The 17,811-nt window shown below is 37.2% G+C and overlaps 1 protein-coding gene across 2 annotated transcripts in view; it reads right to left on the reverse strand.

Annotated features, from left to right (window-relative positions):
• Nucleotides 1-17,811, reverse strand: part of LOC127438173 (sarcoplasmic/endoplasmic reticulum calcium ATPase 2-like) — an 86,711-nt gene that overhangs the window by 53,520 nt on the left and 15,380 nt on the right. For both annotated transcript variants that reach the window (XM_051693533.1, XM_051693541.1), the window contains exons 2-4: nucleotides 8,949-8,966; nucleotides 8,489-8,571; nucleotides 1,279-1,383 (exon numbers count right to left, since the gene is read on the reverse strand). In XM_051693533.1, the coding sequence (XP_051549493.1) occupies nucleotides 1,279-1,383; nucleotides 8,489-8,571; nucleotides 8,949-8,966 (206 nt within the window). The remainder of the gene's footprint in view (nucleotides 1-1,278; nucleotides 1,384-8,488; nucleotides 8,572-8,948; nucleotides 8,967-17,811) is intronic.

The raw sequence follows: 17,811 nt of genomic DNA on the forward strand, positions 1-17,811 counted from the left end.
CGGGCCTTTACTTCATATTAATTTGATATGTGAGTGAAATGTTTTGTATTCTACTCCCGAACTTCCCGATCGTTTGTTCCCATTTTTTTGACAGTATGTTTGACAGTGTGTGTACAATAAATGATCATATTTCATAAGTTATGAAAACGGAACCACTACTAATTTGACAGCTAATTAAAAATCACCTGGTAAGAGTTTGACACATTGCCTATATGCATTGTAATCTTTAAAACAACCATTTTGTGTTACTCAGGTGAGTAGGCTTGTTATTATCAGCATGGAACGTCAGAAGTATGCCAAAATATTTATGTATTATTATTTAAGCAACTCAAGAGCAACCGTACAGCAATTTCCTAATTTTCTGCCTGGAATGCAGGCAACATGTATAATAAATAATATGTACTGTACATAAATTTCAACATGTTCACATACTTTGAACTCATTTTTGATGCTACGCTAATTTAATAAATACTTTTGAATCCAGAAATTACATTGATTGCATTGCTTGTTTATTTATGAAACATATTGTTAGCATTTTGGATGTGCAAACCACATATATAATATGCAAACCAATGCGTTACGCGGAACCTACGCCGTACGTTCGACGCAGAAGCTTAAATCAGCCTTAATAGATAGATGAACAGTGGCCGTAAGCCGTAAGTTCTCCAAGAAGCTTGGAACATCCTATCTGCCAACAATCAAGAAAAACTGTGTCCAGGTGTACCTAGGAGAATTGGTGATGTTTTGAAGGCAAAGGTTGTGACACCAAATGTTTATTTAGCTTTTTTGTGTTTACTGGACTTTGTATGATGTTAATTGATAAATGAAAAGTATTTATGGCAATTTTTTTTTTAGACATCCTCACTATGAAACATTTTTCACAAGTGCCTAAAACTTTTGCACAGTTCTGTATAACATACATCATCATATTGGTTGTCGTTCTGAATTAAAGTTTCAGTCAACTAAAAGCCTTGACAGGATTAATTAGCTAACTTTAGAAAGTAGTTTGTAGTCTGTTGCTGTGCCTTGCTACTGCTCTATAAATGTCAACTGCATGTCATGTATGAAAGTCTGACAGTTATTTAATAACAATGTTCAGGAACAGAAGTCAGAGTAGTGGAAGTTGTGTACTGTATGTCACGCTAAACAGCGCGACACCAAGCAGACTCATTCTTCTGTGCAGACATTTCTCATTGAGATGATGAATTAGATGATTAGCTGAATTTCTTTGTGGCCCTTCAGTTTCTCGTTGCACACAGATGGCCCACACACACCCACCTGCCATACTCCAATGACAGCGTTGGCCACCAGAATGAGCAGGATGACAACGGGCTCCACGAAGGCTGTGGTTGACTCCTCCCCATCCTCAAACAATGCCAACACCTAATGAACAAACACAGCATATATTACCCCTAGCTCACCATCAAAGCTCATAAAAAATTCTTTTTTTTTTTTTTTTTGGTTAGCCTGGTCAGGTAAGTAGGTCAGAGTTTTATTTGCCATGCCAACATTTTCACAGACCCCTCCATAAAATATTAAAAATTTTATTTTAAACAGCATATTTTTATGTGTATGTAATCATGAAATGAAGTTTTCTTAACAAAACAAACAGCAAATACTTTAGTAGGATGTTTAATTTGTAAAATGAACCGGAAAATATACAACTATAGGAATATCCATGATAGCAATAAATACATAAACACACTTTTGCTAAATAACGATGGAATACGGTGCAAAATATTACTGATATTTTCATAATTTTAAACTCATTTTAACTGATGCTGTCAAGACAAAGTAATTCTAACAATTTTGATCCTCATCTACACTGACGGCCAAAAGTTTGGAACAATGTTCAGATTTTGCTGTTTCGGAAGGAAATTGGTACTTTACACCAAAGTGGAATTCAGCTGATCACAAAGTATAGTCAGGACATTACTGGTGTAAAAAAAACAGCACCATCACTATTTGAAAAAAGTCATTTTTGATCAAATCTAGACAGGCCCCATTTCCAGCAGCCATCACTCCAACACCTTATCCTTGAATAATCATGTTAAATTGCTAATTTGTACTAGAAAATCACTTGTCATTATATCAAACACAGCTGAAAGCTATTTGGTTCATTTAATGAAGCTTAACATTGTGTTTGTTTTTGAGTTGCCACAGTATGCAATAGACTGGCATGTCTTAAGGTCAATATTAGGTCAAAAATGGCAAAAAAAAACAACAAAATAACAAAAACAGCTTTCTCTAGAAACACATCAGTCAATCATTGTTTTGAGGAATGAAGGCTATACAATGTTTGAAATTGCCAAAAAACTGATGATTTCATACAAAGGTGTACACTACAGTCTTCAAAGACAAAGGAGAATTGGCTCTAACAAGGACAGAAAGAGATGTGGAAGGCCCAGATGTACAACTAAACAAGAGGATAAGTACATCAGAGTCTGTAGTTTGAGAAATAGACGCCTCACATGTCCTCAGCTGACAGCTTCATTGAATTCTACCCGCACAACACCAGTTTCATGTACAACAGAAGACTCAGGGGTACAGGCCTTATGGGAAGAAAGAAAAAGCCTCTTTTGAAACAGAAAATCAAAAAGAAAAGGTTAGAGTGGGCAAAGAAACACATACATTGGACAACAGATAATTGGAAAAGAGTGTTATGGATCTTAACCCCATTGAGTTTTTGTGGGATCAGCTAGACTGTAAGGTGCGTGAGAAGTGCCCGACAAGACAGCCACATCTATGGCAAGTGCTACAGGAAGCGTGGGGTGAAATGTCGCCTGAGTATCTGGATAAACTGACAGCTAGAATGCCAAGGATCTGCAAAGCTGTCATTGCTGCACATGGAGGATTTTTTTGATGAGAACTCTTTGAAGTAGTTTAAGAAGTTCTGAACATTTTTTTCAAATTGTAATTGTAATTTTTCATGTTATTAATGTCCTGACTATACATTGTGATCAAATGAATGCCACTTTGGTGAATAAAAGTACCAATTTATTTCCATAAAAGCAAAATCTGTACATTATTCCAAACTTTTGGCCACCAGTGTACATTGTGGATCAGGATAACATTATCTATCCATTACACATATTTAAATAAGAAGAACTGGCAACAACATAGTTGGAAAAAAACAACAAAAAAACAACAACAACAACAACAAAAAAAACACGTACATTATTTCTACATCACTTTATTTGGAGTATCTCACAAAATCAAAGTAATGAATGTCAGAATAAGAAAAATCTAAATTCTGAAAAGAAATCAAAGAAGCTGATGAATAAAAGGTTTTGTTAGGATGTTAATGGTTGATTGTCATTTGTTGAACCGCTTAAAAAGTCCAACTGACATTCAGTAATTGGCTAAATTGTTAATTCTGTAATTTTTTTGACAACTATGGCTAAGCAAAACATTGCATCACTGGGTATAAATAAGCCCCTGAGACAGGCAGCATGTTAGGCAATTAGCTCTAGATTCCTTAGAAAAGTTGGTCTTGAGAAGCTTCATGACTTTAGAGCCTTTAGGTTGGGAGTTCCTTGTTCCTATCCTTCAAGCTACCAAACCATGCACATAACATCCTCATGTTCTTACCGACATGCTAATATGTCCTAATATGTCCACCTAATTATTTTTAAACATTTCACAAACTTTCATCTAGCTGCTTTAAAAAATGTGACTGCTTTTCCATTTCGCACATATTTTGAAGACTGCTTTGAGAAAGTAAAAAAAAAAAAAAGAAAAAAAGTGATATAATTTCAACTACTGTTTTAGAGTAATGATTAGGTGATAATCATCAGCAACACTGTATCTTTCATTACCATCATTGCAATAAATACTGCTTAACATATCATTAGTTAACATACATTTAACAAGTTAAAAATGTAATGAAACCTTGATTTAATACATTCTCATAAATTCACATGAATGTACATTAACTTCTGATCTGTTAAGAAATATATATATATATATATATATATATATATATATATATATATATATATATATATATATATAAATAATAAAAAAAAAAGTTAATAAATGGTCTTAATCATTCCTTAGGAGAACTGCCTTAAATGTGCATCTCTAAAGAATTAAAGTATGGATGTGTGAATCTTAAAGCATCTTTTCTTCTGAAGATTGTACTAGCACATGAGTTTAGTTTTATCTGTAGGACTCAACTGTAACACTGTAATAAATACTACAATAAACAACCAGCCTCTGTCTGTATGAAACAATTAATAGATCACCCACACCCATTAAAATATTCCAGTAAAACTATGTCATCAGGTACATGCCCTAGGCAATATGTAGAGATGAGTTGGGGGTGGGGAGCATTTTCAGAAAAACCTTAAGTGAGTATCTTACAGAAGCTAAAAGCAGTTTGTATAATTTGAATAATAAGGTAAATACTATGCATGGAGCCTGAATCAATTTGGAATGGATGTGATGGCTTAAATCTTGCAGATCACTGAGACAACCTTGAAGTTTACTTTGACAGTTTTCATCTGCTTAACTTTACATCAAAGACTGAAACTTTCAGAGAAGTTTGAAGGCTTTAAAGTCCAATATTGTATGATTTCTTTAAAAGGTTGGAGTACAGGCAGAGAACAGTTCACCTATATTGACTTTGTAGATGTCCTAAATAATTCATTCAAATTTGAAAGTGAGGGAGAAAGGAGGAGAAGGGCAGAGAAAAAATGTAATGGAGGAAAGAGAGAAAAGAAAGAATGGAGGGAGGGCCGAAATTGTGTAACCATAAATACACAAATAATATTTAAACTGTGAATTCACAGCCTTTCAAAGATATCCTCGCAATGTCCTCTTTCATATTCTGTATTCATACCGCATGCTCTCTCCTTCTATCTATACCTGAGCAACAGCTCAGTCACAGAGCAGTCTCTCTTTAACCTTTCATTACTAACTGATGGGTCCCACACAGAGACTTGTTTAAGTCACTGAGGAACTGGGAAGATGGGCAGGCAAACAAGGAGGGAGAGTAAATGCAGAGACCAAAAATAGTAGAAGAGTCCAAATAAGAGAAGGATGAGGAGCAAAGCCGAATCCATAAAACAAAACTTGTGAAAGAATGTATACTGAAAATTTAAAATACTGCAATATTGAGATAAGTCACAGAGTAGCTTAGAGTTTAGATTAGGGCTAGTCAACTGACACCCACAGGCCAAATCTGGCCCGCCAATCATCTTTATCTGGCCCTCTGACTGATTTTCAATAAAACTGCCTTGCCGTCTGAAATACCAAAGTGCACTCTGCGCAAAACTCAGCATTCATAGGTGCGGGCCAAAGCAATCAGCGGCGAGTTTAACAACGCTGCTCAGTGGCGCGTGCAACAGCATTCAGCCGTCATCAGTTGTCCAGACTGGAGCCCGTGTTTAAGCTTTTCTGGCAATAGTTTAGTTCCACTGCTTGCAAAACATGGATCGCACCATTTAGGTGAGCATTTGATTGCATCTTTTTCAATCAAATGTATTTATGTAAATTGCTTAGTTGTGTGGAGTGCGGTCAAATCTACAGATGTAAAAAAATTATCACCGCAGTTGTTATAGGAATGTTGTCAGCACATATGCACATCTTATGCAACAAAACATAAATCGATGATGAAAACCTGTTCAGGGTCTGTAGTGTTTGTAAAAAAGTGATAACGTGAAACTGAACCTGCAAATATCCTGATTATATTTGGTTTAATATACAGATGTGAGTCAGCCTTCTTAATCACGGACAGCATCAACTCAGTTTGTTCTTCTTTTGCCAATGATTATCTGCACAAATATCTGGCTCCTGCACTGGCTATTATGTGCAAATTCACAATATTTGCAGGACTAATTTCTTCTTCACTGAATAGGATGATACTTTATAAAGAAAATGGAAGATTAGTCATTTTTTTTTTTTTTTAAAGAAAATTACATTTATTAATTCTTAAGCAAACATGACAGTTCTATATGGTTGTTTTCATATGTGGGTTGATATTGTGAGAGGGCTTTAGCAAATTTAAATGTTCCTCCTCAGTTTTTATAATTTGTAAACAATAGCCCTAAACTGTTAAAATGATTACTATATTTTGTTTATTTATTTTTTCCCAAAAGGTAAAGTTGATCAAAAATTATTAGTGTATATCATGTTTGTTCTTCAGCCAGATCTTATGAAGTTTACATCTGGATAATCTGGCCCCCACAATAAAGTAGTTGAAGAGCTCTGGTTTAGATCATAATGCGCAGCTTTTTTTGTTAGCCCGGTCAGGTAAGTAGGACAGATTTTTATTTGCTATGCCAGCATTTTCACAGACCCCCCCCCCCCCAAATTCTGTTAGTCATATCTTCTCACCTCTCTCCTGAGAGCCAAAACCTCATGAGAACTGCTCAGCTGAAGCACTTTTCTCATTGAAGAGCCTATCGGCAGCCCTAGTCTCCTTACCATTTAAATACAGGAAGTCAATATATTGTTCAGGTGACATTTTCTCTCATGCTCTCATGGTCTGTGTGGCAGATTCTTATTTTATAATTTAATCTAAAGCTAATGAAATTAAACCAACGTACAGTCTGTAAGAAATTTGCTGAAACTGTGGCTGATACTACAGATACCACTGTAGAAACACACTAAGATAGATGTGGTAATAACAATAAAACAGTATACAGAAGAAGGAATGGGGAAAAACAGATATAAGAATGTGATAAAAGAATGACTAATGACAAACAAATGATCAGAGAAGGAATGAAATAGAGCAGAGGCAGAAAGTAATACAAAACGTAAAGCAATACATTAATGCGGCTAGTTAATCTGAAATGAACACTTAAGTAAGAATGAGTAGGCAACCATTTCAGATGTCTTGGGAGCAGCAATCGCATGGCTGCCCATGTACTGTGGATCTGTTTGTTTCCATCCAACAGTGTTCATTCCCAGCACATGCTGTTCTATGAGTCAGGCTATCATACTATCATATCACTTGTTTAAAAACACAAAATAAATAATAATAAAAAAAACACTATATTTTTGTCTCCACAGCTCCACTGTCGCTTAGATACAGATGGCTTTGTTCATGCAAAAAAGTCAGGAGAGCAGAATGCAGAAGATTTTAATATATTCAAAAAGGCACACAAATGAGTTCAAAGACTGGACTGATCTCCCCAGAGTATTTCCATTGCACCATCGCTTTTGTCCAACACACAAACGCACCCTGCTTTCTGGGAGGTATAATGCAATAATTTTTTTATCATTTTCAAGTGCTCCACAGGATTCCAGTGGTTGGAAGACTGCTGCTCGACTTATAGAATTTAACCACAGTTGAGACAATAAAAAAAGGAGGTGGATGAAAGACAGAATGATAGATGACATAAGCAGAGCTCCAAAAGATGATGTTCTTGAGGTTGACTCTGAAGGCAAATGCATGGAAACAAAGAGAATGGAGCAAGTACATGTGTGTCTGTTCAACACAAAGATCATGGAGAAAGCGGCTAATGTGCATTTTAGTGAAATTAAGAATAGTTGACTGTCTGTTCCATTGTGGGTGAGTATGTGTGTGTGGCCATTTTATATTACTCTCTCAGAATGGCGGGGGGCTGGAGAGGTTCGGCCATGGCCCCCTTGTCTACTTGAAGTCAGACGGAAAGTTCATAAAAAGGTAAATTCATAAAAGGCAACAAGAAAAACAGATTGTTCACCAGTTTAACAAGTCAGAGGCTTGGAAAGTCTGGAGTCCTGCTCAGCAGTACCACAGCAACACAATCATTACCTCACAGTATAAACACCACACCTCAACCTAACTCCACAGGGGCAGTCCCATGAATCTACACTATTTATGCAAAGTCAGCTATAAGATAATGCATATGGCGCATGAATGTCATCTTTAAAGACTTATACTTGAATTAACCGGATTATTGAGACCGGACCTGCAGGTGTTAAAACGCTGTGCTGCACTGAATTTGTTTAGTGCTTTCTTTCCGAGTCATAGTGGAAGAGATGGCGGAGTCCAGCTCAAGTCTCTGCAGTGAAAATCTTGATTGGTAGTATTTGCCAATATGGTTATGGAAAAATGAGTGCTTTGACTCCAAGTCACCTCATTCATTTACCTGTGTGTTCTCTAGTAAGCACGAAATCCACAGAGGTAAATGACCTTAAGCCACACAAATGAGTGCAGACGAAGGTTTTACATAAATCATTTGACTAAAAAGACAGACTTTTAACAATAAGAATGGGATATTGTAAAGACAAGAATACATGGGATAAATCTCACCTAATCTCTCCCTCTCTCCCTCTGACCATTTACAAGCATTTAGTGAAAATTGAGGTTAAAGGTGTAGACATGAAAACTAGATAGTGGCAGTTTCTAGTTCTGCATTACCTCACCTGCTGCATGAACTATACCTGTGATTAAACTTATGGTGAGGTCTGGTTGTACTGTATGTTACTATTTATTGAGTATAGGATAAAATGAATGTGAAAATTAAATCTCAGAACCAGAGATAAAGTCACTTACAAAAGACACACAGGCTGCCAGCAGTAGAATCCTCACAAGCAGGTCCTCAAACTGCTCCACCACCAACTCCCACAACGACTTACCTGTGAGGAAGAAAAATAAGAGAACAAGTGACTGGTTGACTGATTGATTGATTAAAAGATTTTAAAACATTCCTACAAAAATGCTTTGCATTGGATCTTCAACATTATTATGAATTAGGGTTAATTTTATAAATACCTGTCAATATTATGCATAATTATAATATATTAAATATTTGATGACATCTGGGACTTGTTTGCACCAGGACTTTTGGAAAACCATTGCATACAAATATAAACCTGTGCATGTGTTTGTGTGTGTAACAGCAGAGTTTTAAAAGTGTACCTCTTTCTAGTAAAACAGAATGACTAAGCCTGTGCTAACGATGCAACCCATAAAGAGAGAATTGTAACAACATGATGGAAAGATCAATATTTACCTTCTTCGGCTGGGAGCTCTGTCAGTCAAAACACGGCGAGGCAATTCGTAGTGGAATGAGAGGAAGGGTGCGAGGGAGAGAGAGAGAAAAAGAGAGAACAAAACAGAGGGTATTCTGTTAGAAAGGCCACATGGTAAAACCGTTGTTTAAACAGTTTCTTTTACATTAATACGGTGTTGCCTGTGATGGTGTGAGCTGGATTGATTTTATGCTTGAATGTTAAAATACACAGTGGCACGCAGCGCAATACTAAACCAAAAGATTACAGATTAGTGTAGGCAATTATTGATTTTGGATTAATGGACGCCCTCCTGCTTCGAACAGAAATTAAAACTTTTTGCATGTATCTGTATTCTGTCATTTCAGACACTGGAATCTCTGAAAAGATTCCAACATTGTAAAAATGAACTGCAGTGGTCCACATTGTCAAGGAACAACCCATTTTCTTTGATGTGCCGCCTCTATGATCAGAGCAGTTCAGTACCAGATATTCTGAATTCCAAGATCTGCCTTACTACATTGCAAACATAACCCTAAAGAAGCCTCAACACATTAATACTGATCATGTTCCAGTATATAAAATGCATCAGAATATAAACTATAAAATGAATTGGCTTTTGTGGTTGGATCACATTGCCCCTTGTGGCAACATTGAGAAGGCAATGAGTACATGCGGTATGACACATTTATGAATGCAACATCCCACAAAATCAAGCTAGCCTAGGTTGAAGCATTCATGCACTTGCATAGAGTATGTTTCAGCCTTTTAACATTTAAAGTAATGTGGTGTTTGGGCTTGTGTCTAGAGTCACATAATAAAATCCATTGCAGGTCTTGTACATGAGTAAATAGCAGGCTAAAAACGACAACCAAAGAATATCATCTGTAGTGGAAAATATACAGACGGAACAACAACTGTGATGCCGTTTGTTTGATGAAATGTGCTTCCTCCATCGAAGAGGGATATTTCATGATGGAACAAACATTTCTGGCACTGTGCACGAGTCATATGACATAGTTGAGCTTTGTGGCCTACACACTGCTGTTTAGTCATTTCTAGAGGGTTCTCAAGTCAGAGCGTGTGGGAGCTGAGGAGCATGAGGAGAGTGGGAGGGGACAGAGCTTCACGGCCCTCTCTCTCACACACACAAGCATCATAATTACAACACAGATGCCCTCTTTGTTGTGGCTCAAGTATGAAATCTTGAGAAATCATAGCTGTTTAGCGTGCGTGGCCATCTATGTGGGAAAAATGAGGAATCATTAATAGGCAATACGCACATGTGCTGCCATCGGTGTGATTACTGCTTGCTATTAGAGCATTAAACAGCATCTGACAAACAGGGACTTTAACTAATCACAACTTTTAATATTAGTCTGACAAGGGTACACTTAAGTAGGCAAGAACACTATGTTTTTGGTAGATAACTCATGAATGGACCAAATATAAAAGCACAATGGAAAATCCTTGGCACCAACTCAAAAGTGCTTGTGTTTGTGTATACTCGAGTCAAGTTTATCCTTGCCTTTGCGGATACTATTAAAGTTCCCAGCCATTCTGCTCAGGGTGTAAGCCTCAATCCATATTCATTCTGATAACCAAGAAAGGTTTCTGTTGCAATGGCATTTGTCCATCTTGGAATTACAGAAAGAAAGAGGTCTTCCCTTATTCCATGCTTCAATAACAGCTCTCCTTTCCTCTCTCTTTTTCTGTTACAGTAACTGTTTACTCGAATTCATTTGCACCATAGACATAGGGGGAGGCTGGGAATGGGGCAAACCATCTGTGACGTCTCCAGGCCTGAGAATCTCCTGAACACAAACACACTCACAGACAGGCTCTGGACTGCAGATGGGAAAAGTCTTGGAGCATGTGCAGTGGAAACCAAGATGAAATCCGCTCGTGGCAAGAGACCTGTAGCATTGTAGACCTGTAGAATTACATAGCAGCAAAACATCAAGATTCCCATTTCCCATTTGAAAAGAAGGCACACGGCCAAGCAGCCTTTACACACACACATGGCCCTTCAATGACTGAATTTCCACCAACACTTGGGGGAAAAAATAGCGTGAGGAAAAACACAAGCAATTGTGGCTGTATATTTACTCATTAATGTTCAGTCTTATTCAGCTTCTTATAGGTTTTTTCATAACTGAACAAGCATGAATGGAGGGAATGAGACTTCATTCAGATGTAGAAGTGAATGATAGGGAGGGAGAAAGACATATGGAAGAGCATGTGTTCTGCTCTGAAGAACAGCAGAGATTCTCCTCTTCATCTTTCTTCAGGCTATGAGATCAGTCTGTAGTAAAGAGCATGAAAAGTTACAGTTGAGTGCTCTGTGTAAGTGATATAAGTGCAGAATTTTGAACTATTTAACCATTTTAAATTCCAACACAGGATTTTGAATTCTAGTTTCAATTTGTCTTTTTCAGGGTCTGTATTGCCGCCCTCTACATAACGAGTATATCACTCTCATATGCGACCAAGTTTTGTGCTATGCGACTAAAATATGTGTTGTTTTTTTTTAGCCATTGGTGAGTAAACATTCAGATTTAATTCGCCAGAGCTTGGGTTGTGTAGTGACGAAGAAGAACTTGAGCGCCACGATTCTTTTATTGAATAAGAAGCTGGATTCAGCCTCGTCTATTACAGCATGTTGTGTTTCATGAGTGTGCGCCCTGAAGGAAATTGACTTTATTTGGCAGCAGTGGGTCCAGATCTGTCACCATCGCTTTAGTTCAGCCGTGAAATGTCACTGACATTGCATTTAATGACGTCAACTCAGACTTTGGTTAAACTTTTCCCTGGACTGTTTTCACAACATTCTCTGTTTTAAAGCATGGCTACAGACCAGAAACGCGCCTGTAGGACGTCTGTTAGAAGGTGTTGCAAAGATGTGTAGAAGCGAACATTTGTAGATAAAAAATATATAAGTATTGTTTTGTTTCTAAAAATAATCAATCGTTTGCGTTCAGAAAATTTTTATTTGTTGACTGGAGTCGTGTGGATTATTTTGATGCACCCTAAATATGTATTTTGGACTGTCAAAAAAATGAGTACATTCACTTGCATTGTTTAAAGGAGGAGGCCTGAAATGAAATCCTAAAAATCTTAAATTCTGTTTTGATGAAGAAAGAAATTCAGATACATCTTGGATGGCCTGAGGGTCAGCAAATTTTCATTTTTGGGTGAACTATTCCTTTAACATTAGTTAATGCACTAGGAATTACGGGGGATCATCTAGGCTGAACATTTTCTAATGTCTGGACTGCATCTGCAGGGTTTTATGATTATACATAAAAATGGTTCGATATGCAATGAACACTTTAAATGTGAAGATACATTTCATGATTTCACTGCATATACCATGTCAGTAATATACAAGTGTTTCAAAACTTTTGACTGGTAGTGTATATACTGTATGTAATAAGTGAGTAAATGAAAAATTTGTCTAAACAGACTATCTGGCAATTAAATATTTCATAAATAATATAACAATACAATTCTTTAAAAATGCAGTTCTTTGAAACATGCATATAGTTTTGTTTATTTGTCTCATATGTCTATAAAATCCACTTGTAACATGCAATTTAAAAAAATGCCTGGTAAGAAATCTAACTGGCTGGTAAATGTTTTCATTTCACTGGCTGGTGGGCTTAAAAGTTAATTTCAGACCCTGGCTCTCTATCAAAACACTCAATACTATTAAATTAAATACTTCAATTGATTATATAAAAATATTTTTGTATGTTTAAAAAGTATTGTTAATCATATTAATATAAAAGTTTTAAATTATTATTTTAAATTATTATTAATTTATTATAGAATTAATCAAGGCAATTACTTTTATTTTAAGTATAACCACAACTGGTCCAGGATGGTTACATGAGCTATATGCTTCTGTGAGAGAGCAGATGTCAGTGGCACAAATAGCAGGGTTGCTGCTTAGAAATCCATCAAGCATCTTGTATGCACACCGTCCTGGTGAGCGAGAAACTGGTATGGAGCAACAGCCAATGAAATGTAGAGAAAAAGGCATTGGGAAGCAGGGGACAAAAAATAATTAGAAAATAAAAACACCACCCATGTCTCCTGAATACTGCTGTCTCATTATTTTCAGCTGCCCAATGCCAACAATCCCCCCACCCACCCACAAATGTTTTTTGTACCACTTGTGAATAAGGGCCCAGAACACTATTTATAAATGATAAAAAATTACAACTCAGCTCAGAAGCTGCATTGAGACACCTGCCAAGCTCTAAATGGTGTAAAAATTTGCCTAATTCACCTCAAGGCACCTTTTACCATAAAGTGCTTTCACCTTTCTGAATCCTGAACCCAATAACATTGAGCTGCTTACGATAAGTACAGTGGGTTCCCCTCTAATTCAACATGATATTATGTAAGAATAATATGAACTCATCTAAAGTCTGTTGTGGAAAGAAATCACCTCACAGACCAGCAGTGTTCCTCCAGTAGTGTGGAAAAAGTGGGTGGCAGGGCAGTGGGAGTAATTGCCCTGAATTTCCCTGTCTGTCTCCAGGTGTGTGTGTGTGTGTGTGTGTGTGTTTGCCAGGGCATATTGTTACTTTACCTCGCTCGTTCTTGGTTTCCGCGGACAAATTTGCCCTGCCTACAGTATATACAATGATTTTGGACATTAAAAGAAAAACTGATAAACTGACTTGAGATCAGTGAAGAAGGGGTATTTCTTAGTGAGAAACAACTTCTCTGTAGGCAGTGCTGGGCCCAACCACAAGCCTGGACACAAACCTGTCCTTGGTAAATAGATGGAGTAAGGAGTGTGGGAGAGACAGAATGAGGGAGGGATTCCCCTGTCAGGGTGTGCCAGGGATTCCCTCAGAGTCATCTGGGCCATGCCTGCCTCATCTGGCCCAGGCACAATGCAACAATGTGACTTCACCCTGCTCTCACACATAACAAACACACAAACGTACTGTTTGTTTTCCTCCTTTTAAACTCATCTTTTTTTTTCAACATGCTTTCTTTCTTTCACAACCACACAGTATATGAAAACAAGTGCCAGTCTGTTAACACGGCAGTCAGTGGGAGAGGGAAACACTTCCTGGAAACAGTTGCCAACAACACTCCGCCTGTAACATCTGTACACAGAAAAGTAGGAGGCTTTACAGCATTAGAGAGCAAAAGCATTGTAGCACACAGAAGGCTGCAGTCAAAGTGTGGCCCAGCTGTGCTCACAGCAAACTTAAAGGCAACACGAAATCAAAATGGACTCTATTCACTGTCCCTGGTCTTACTGTGCAATATTCGTCATAACATGATTTCCACGTTATTCTAAAAAACATAAAGTTTTTTCTAAAAGTTTTTAAAATAATATTTCGTCAAAATGTAATAACTTTCTCTATCTCTGCCAATGCGACCAAGGACGCAACGGTGGTAAAAAATAATATTGCCACGTTACAGTTAACTGTGAAGGCCATTTCATCTTGTCCTTAAAATGTTGCACTTATAAAAGGAAACTAGATTTTTGACCATTTTGACTAAAGGGATAGTTCTCCCAAAAATGAAAATTCTGTTATCATTTACTCTCCCTCATTTCATCCTAGATGTGTATGACTTTCTTCCTTCAGCAGAACACAAAGGAAGATTTTTAGAAGAATATCTCAGCTCTGAAGGTCCATAAATGCAAGTGAATGGTGGCCAGAAATCTGAATGTCCATATATCACATAAAGGCATCATAAAAGTAATCCATACGTCTTCTGAAAAGATCCAATCGGTTTTGGGTGAGAACAAACCAAAATATAACTCCTTTTTCACTGTACATCTTGCCATTGCAGTCTCTAGGCATGATCATGATTTCAAGCTCAATTACACTGATGCATGCGTAGAGATGGCGCAATAGGAAGTGTGATAGAGCTTTAAATCATGATCGCCAAGGAGACTGCTGTCAAGATTTATAGTGAAAAAGCAGTTACATGTGGGTTGTTCTCACCTAAAACCGACTGGATCACTTCAGAAGACATTGATTAAACCACTAGAGTTGGATTACTATGCTATGGATTACTTTTATGATGCCTTTATGTGATATTTGGAGCTTCAAAGAAATGGCCACCATTCACTTGCATTGTATGGATCTGAGATACAGAGCTGAGATATTCTTCTAAAAATCTTCTTTTGTGTTCTGCTGTATATGGGATGGCATGAGGGTGAGTAAATGATGAGAGAATTTTCATTTTTGGGTGAAATATTCCTTTAAGGTATATCTGATCTTCATTAATCTTGTGTCTGGTTGCTAGGGTGTCCTGAGTGGTTGCTTGCTGGCCCAAGTCAAAAGAGCACACCCTCAAGTCAGTATGATATTCGGGTCCCTAGATTATTTCTTAAAAGTATGTGTCCAGTTGCTTGGAAAAGCACACCTCTTAACAAGCCACGTAATAAAAAAAATTAAAAACATGCACCACTTATAAGAGAATAATATTTTTTTCTGATGTTCCAAAAACACACACATTTGGGTCTATATTCTGAGCACTTAATTTATTTTGTAGTAGAAAACCAAAATAACTCTATGAAAGTTTTGTGAATACAGCACATTAAACAGCAGCAGAGGGAAACTGAACTATTATAGGATGCAAACTTAAAGATGATGTTTCATATCTTCTTTCATTTCTGTTTCTTTCCTTCTCTCTCAACCATAAAAACATTTAGTTTTAAGAGTAGTTGCCATGACCACCTGGCTTGTAGACAAAGCTGGAAACAGCATATCATTGGCTGACGTGGCTGTTTCCTGTAGGAGTGTCAACATTCACCCAAAATAAAATGTTATGCAACAAATCCTACTCTTGATTTACACCCGCTTCAACTATAACGACTCTATCCTACTATAAATCAGAAGTATAGTGACTCCCAATATATGAAGGTGTTGTCTGACTTCATGTGAACTGAGTCTTTTGATAAATTAACATTGAAGGCAGAAAATAATTCCCTGACAATTAAAAAGTAGCCTTTAAAACAGCAGTTCCAAGCCTCCTTTATCTTCCCAAAATAACTTGGAAGGAGCTCAAATGTAGTTGTACCAGAGTCAGTGACTATGTTTACATAGACACCAGAAAGCTGCTTATTGCGAGAAGGTGGGTTATTCCGAGAAAACAGCATTCCGGTTTACATGCATTATATAAGTGGCATCCTCTTTCCTCCCGCATACATATGGCTCGGTCAGTAAGTAGTTTTCTCCACAGCAACGTAATTTTCCCATGACGCTTGTGTAAATAACAAACATGGAATAAGAGGAAGACTTTGCTATTTCATTCTCCATTGCTTCACTTTATTTCCAGATATTCCAAAGTTGTTGCTTGCTGTGTTTGTTTCCTTCAGTTTCTATCACGACCTGTAGCAGAATTGCACTGCAATAGTGGGGTGTCCCTCATATATAAAACTTCAGGATTCCCCCAACGTATGAGGGCATACACGAACGTGAGAGCCAGTCGATATTTTGCTTTTGTGTGCATAAATGGGTATAGTTTATAGTATATGTGATTTTCCCACTGTACTCCCAGAAATGCTGAATTCTTTCCACTGTGTTGACTTGTTGTTGGGCTCCTTATGACTTTTGTTTTCCGGTCTGTTCCACACACGCACACTCTTTAAACACCTGTAAGAATGTCGCTTGTGTTTACATGACCACATTAAGCCGCTTTCTCTTAATCCCTTAAAGGGGTCATGTCATGAGGAATAAAATTTTCCTTGATAAATATAAGAGGTCATTCGACTATAAAAACATACCAGTAAATTCCAGAACTCAAAACTTAATCCCCAATGCAACAAAAGCATTTATTAAAACAAATGCCCCATTCTCTACTTCCGCAACTTCACTAAGTCACTTGGGATACTCATTAATTCAAGACGACCTCTACAGCAATAACATCAATGCCTATTTTAATATCATCACACCCTTGGTGCTCACTTGGCTCATTATTTATTTAGTTTTAACGCCATGTCAGCAACCAGTCTATTCACATGGCAAACAAAGGTTCATCAATAAATATTTACAATATTAAATAAGACACTTAAAATTTATACAAGATAAAAACTGTAAAATCTGTTCAGATGGTACTTTTAAAAAAATATCTATTAAACAAGTCTCTGTATAAAAGCGTTGTCTGATAGTTCCAAAAGTTTTACAGTTCATTCAAATGTGCTTGATGGTCACAGGAGTTTGGCAAGGTATACATATGGGAGGATCTTCACCAGTCAGTAAAAATGCATGTGTTAGTCTTGAATGACCCAGTCAGCATCTGGTAAACACTATTTGGTCATGCCTAGATTTAAAATTTTGAGAGTAATTTCTTTGAACCCTGGGGTTTATTTCATATAATTTATTGCTGTTGCACTCATTCCATTCTGATTGCCACTTACTGGTGATATATGAGTTTATTAATGGCCTGAGGTCAGAGGGTGGTATCAGACATTCTGAGATCTCCAAGTTTAATGCCTCTGTTGCAGCCATATCTGCTTTTTCATTTCCTGCCAGACCAATATGTCTCAGCACCCAACAGAGTATAATGCTGAACTCCTTCTTCTGTAATCAATGTATTTTAGTCAAAATGTTTATGATTATGGGATGGATTCAAGTGCTTGAAGGCAAGAATTTGAGTCTGAAGCGATTAAAAAGTTTTTTCCTCGACTCTGCTCAATGTTTTCCAGTGCCAGTAGCAGCGCTCGGGCCTCAGCTGTGAAGATAGAGCTCTGTTCTGGAATACGTATGCCATACTGTTGATCTCCAATCACTACTGCTGCTGATACACTGTTATCCGTTTTGGATCCAGCTGTGAATACTGAACTATGGAGTGGGAAACTACATTTCAGTTCCAAGAATTCCT

The sequence above is a fragment of the Myxocyprinus asiaticus genome, chromosome 4 (assembly GCF_019703515.2).
Source record: "Myxocyprinus asiaticus isolate MX2 ecotype Aquarium Trade chromosome 4, UBuf_Myxa_2, whole genome shotgun sequence".
NCBI classification, from domain to species: Eukaryota; Metazoa; Chordata; class Actinopteri; order Cypriniformes; family Catostomidae; genus Myxocyprinus; species Myxocyprinus asiaticus.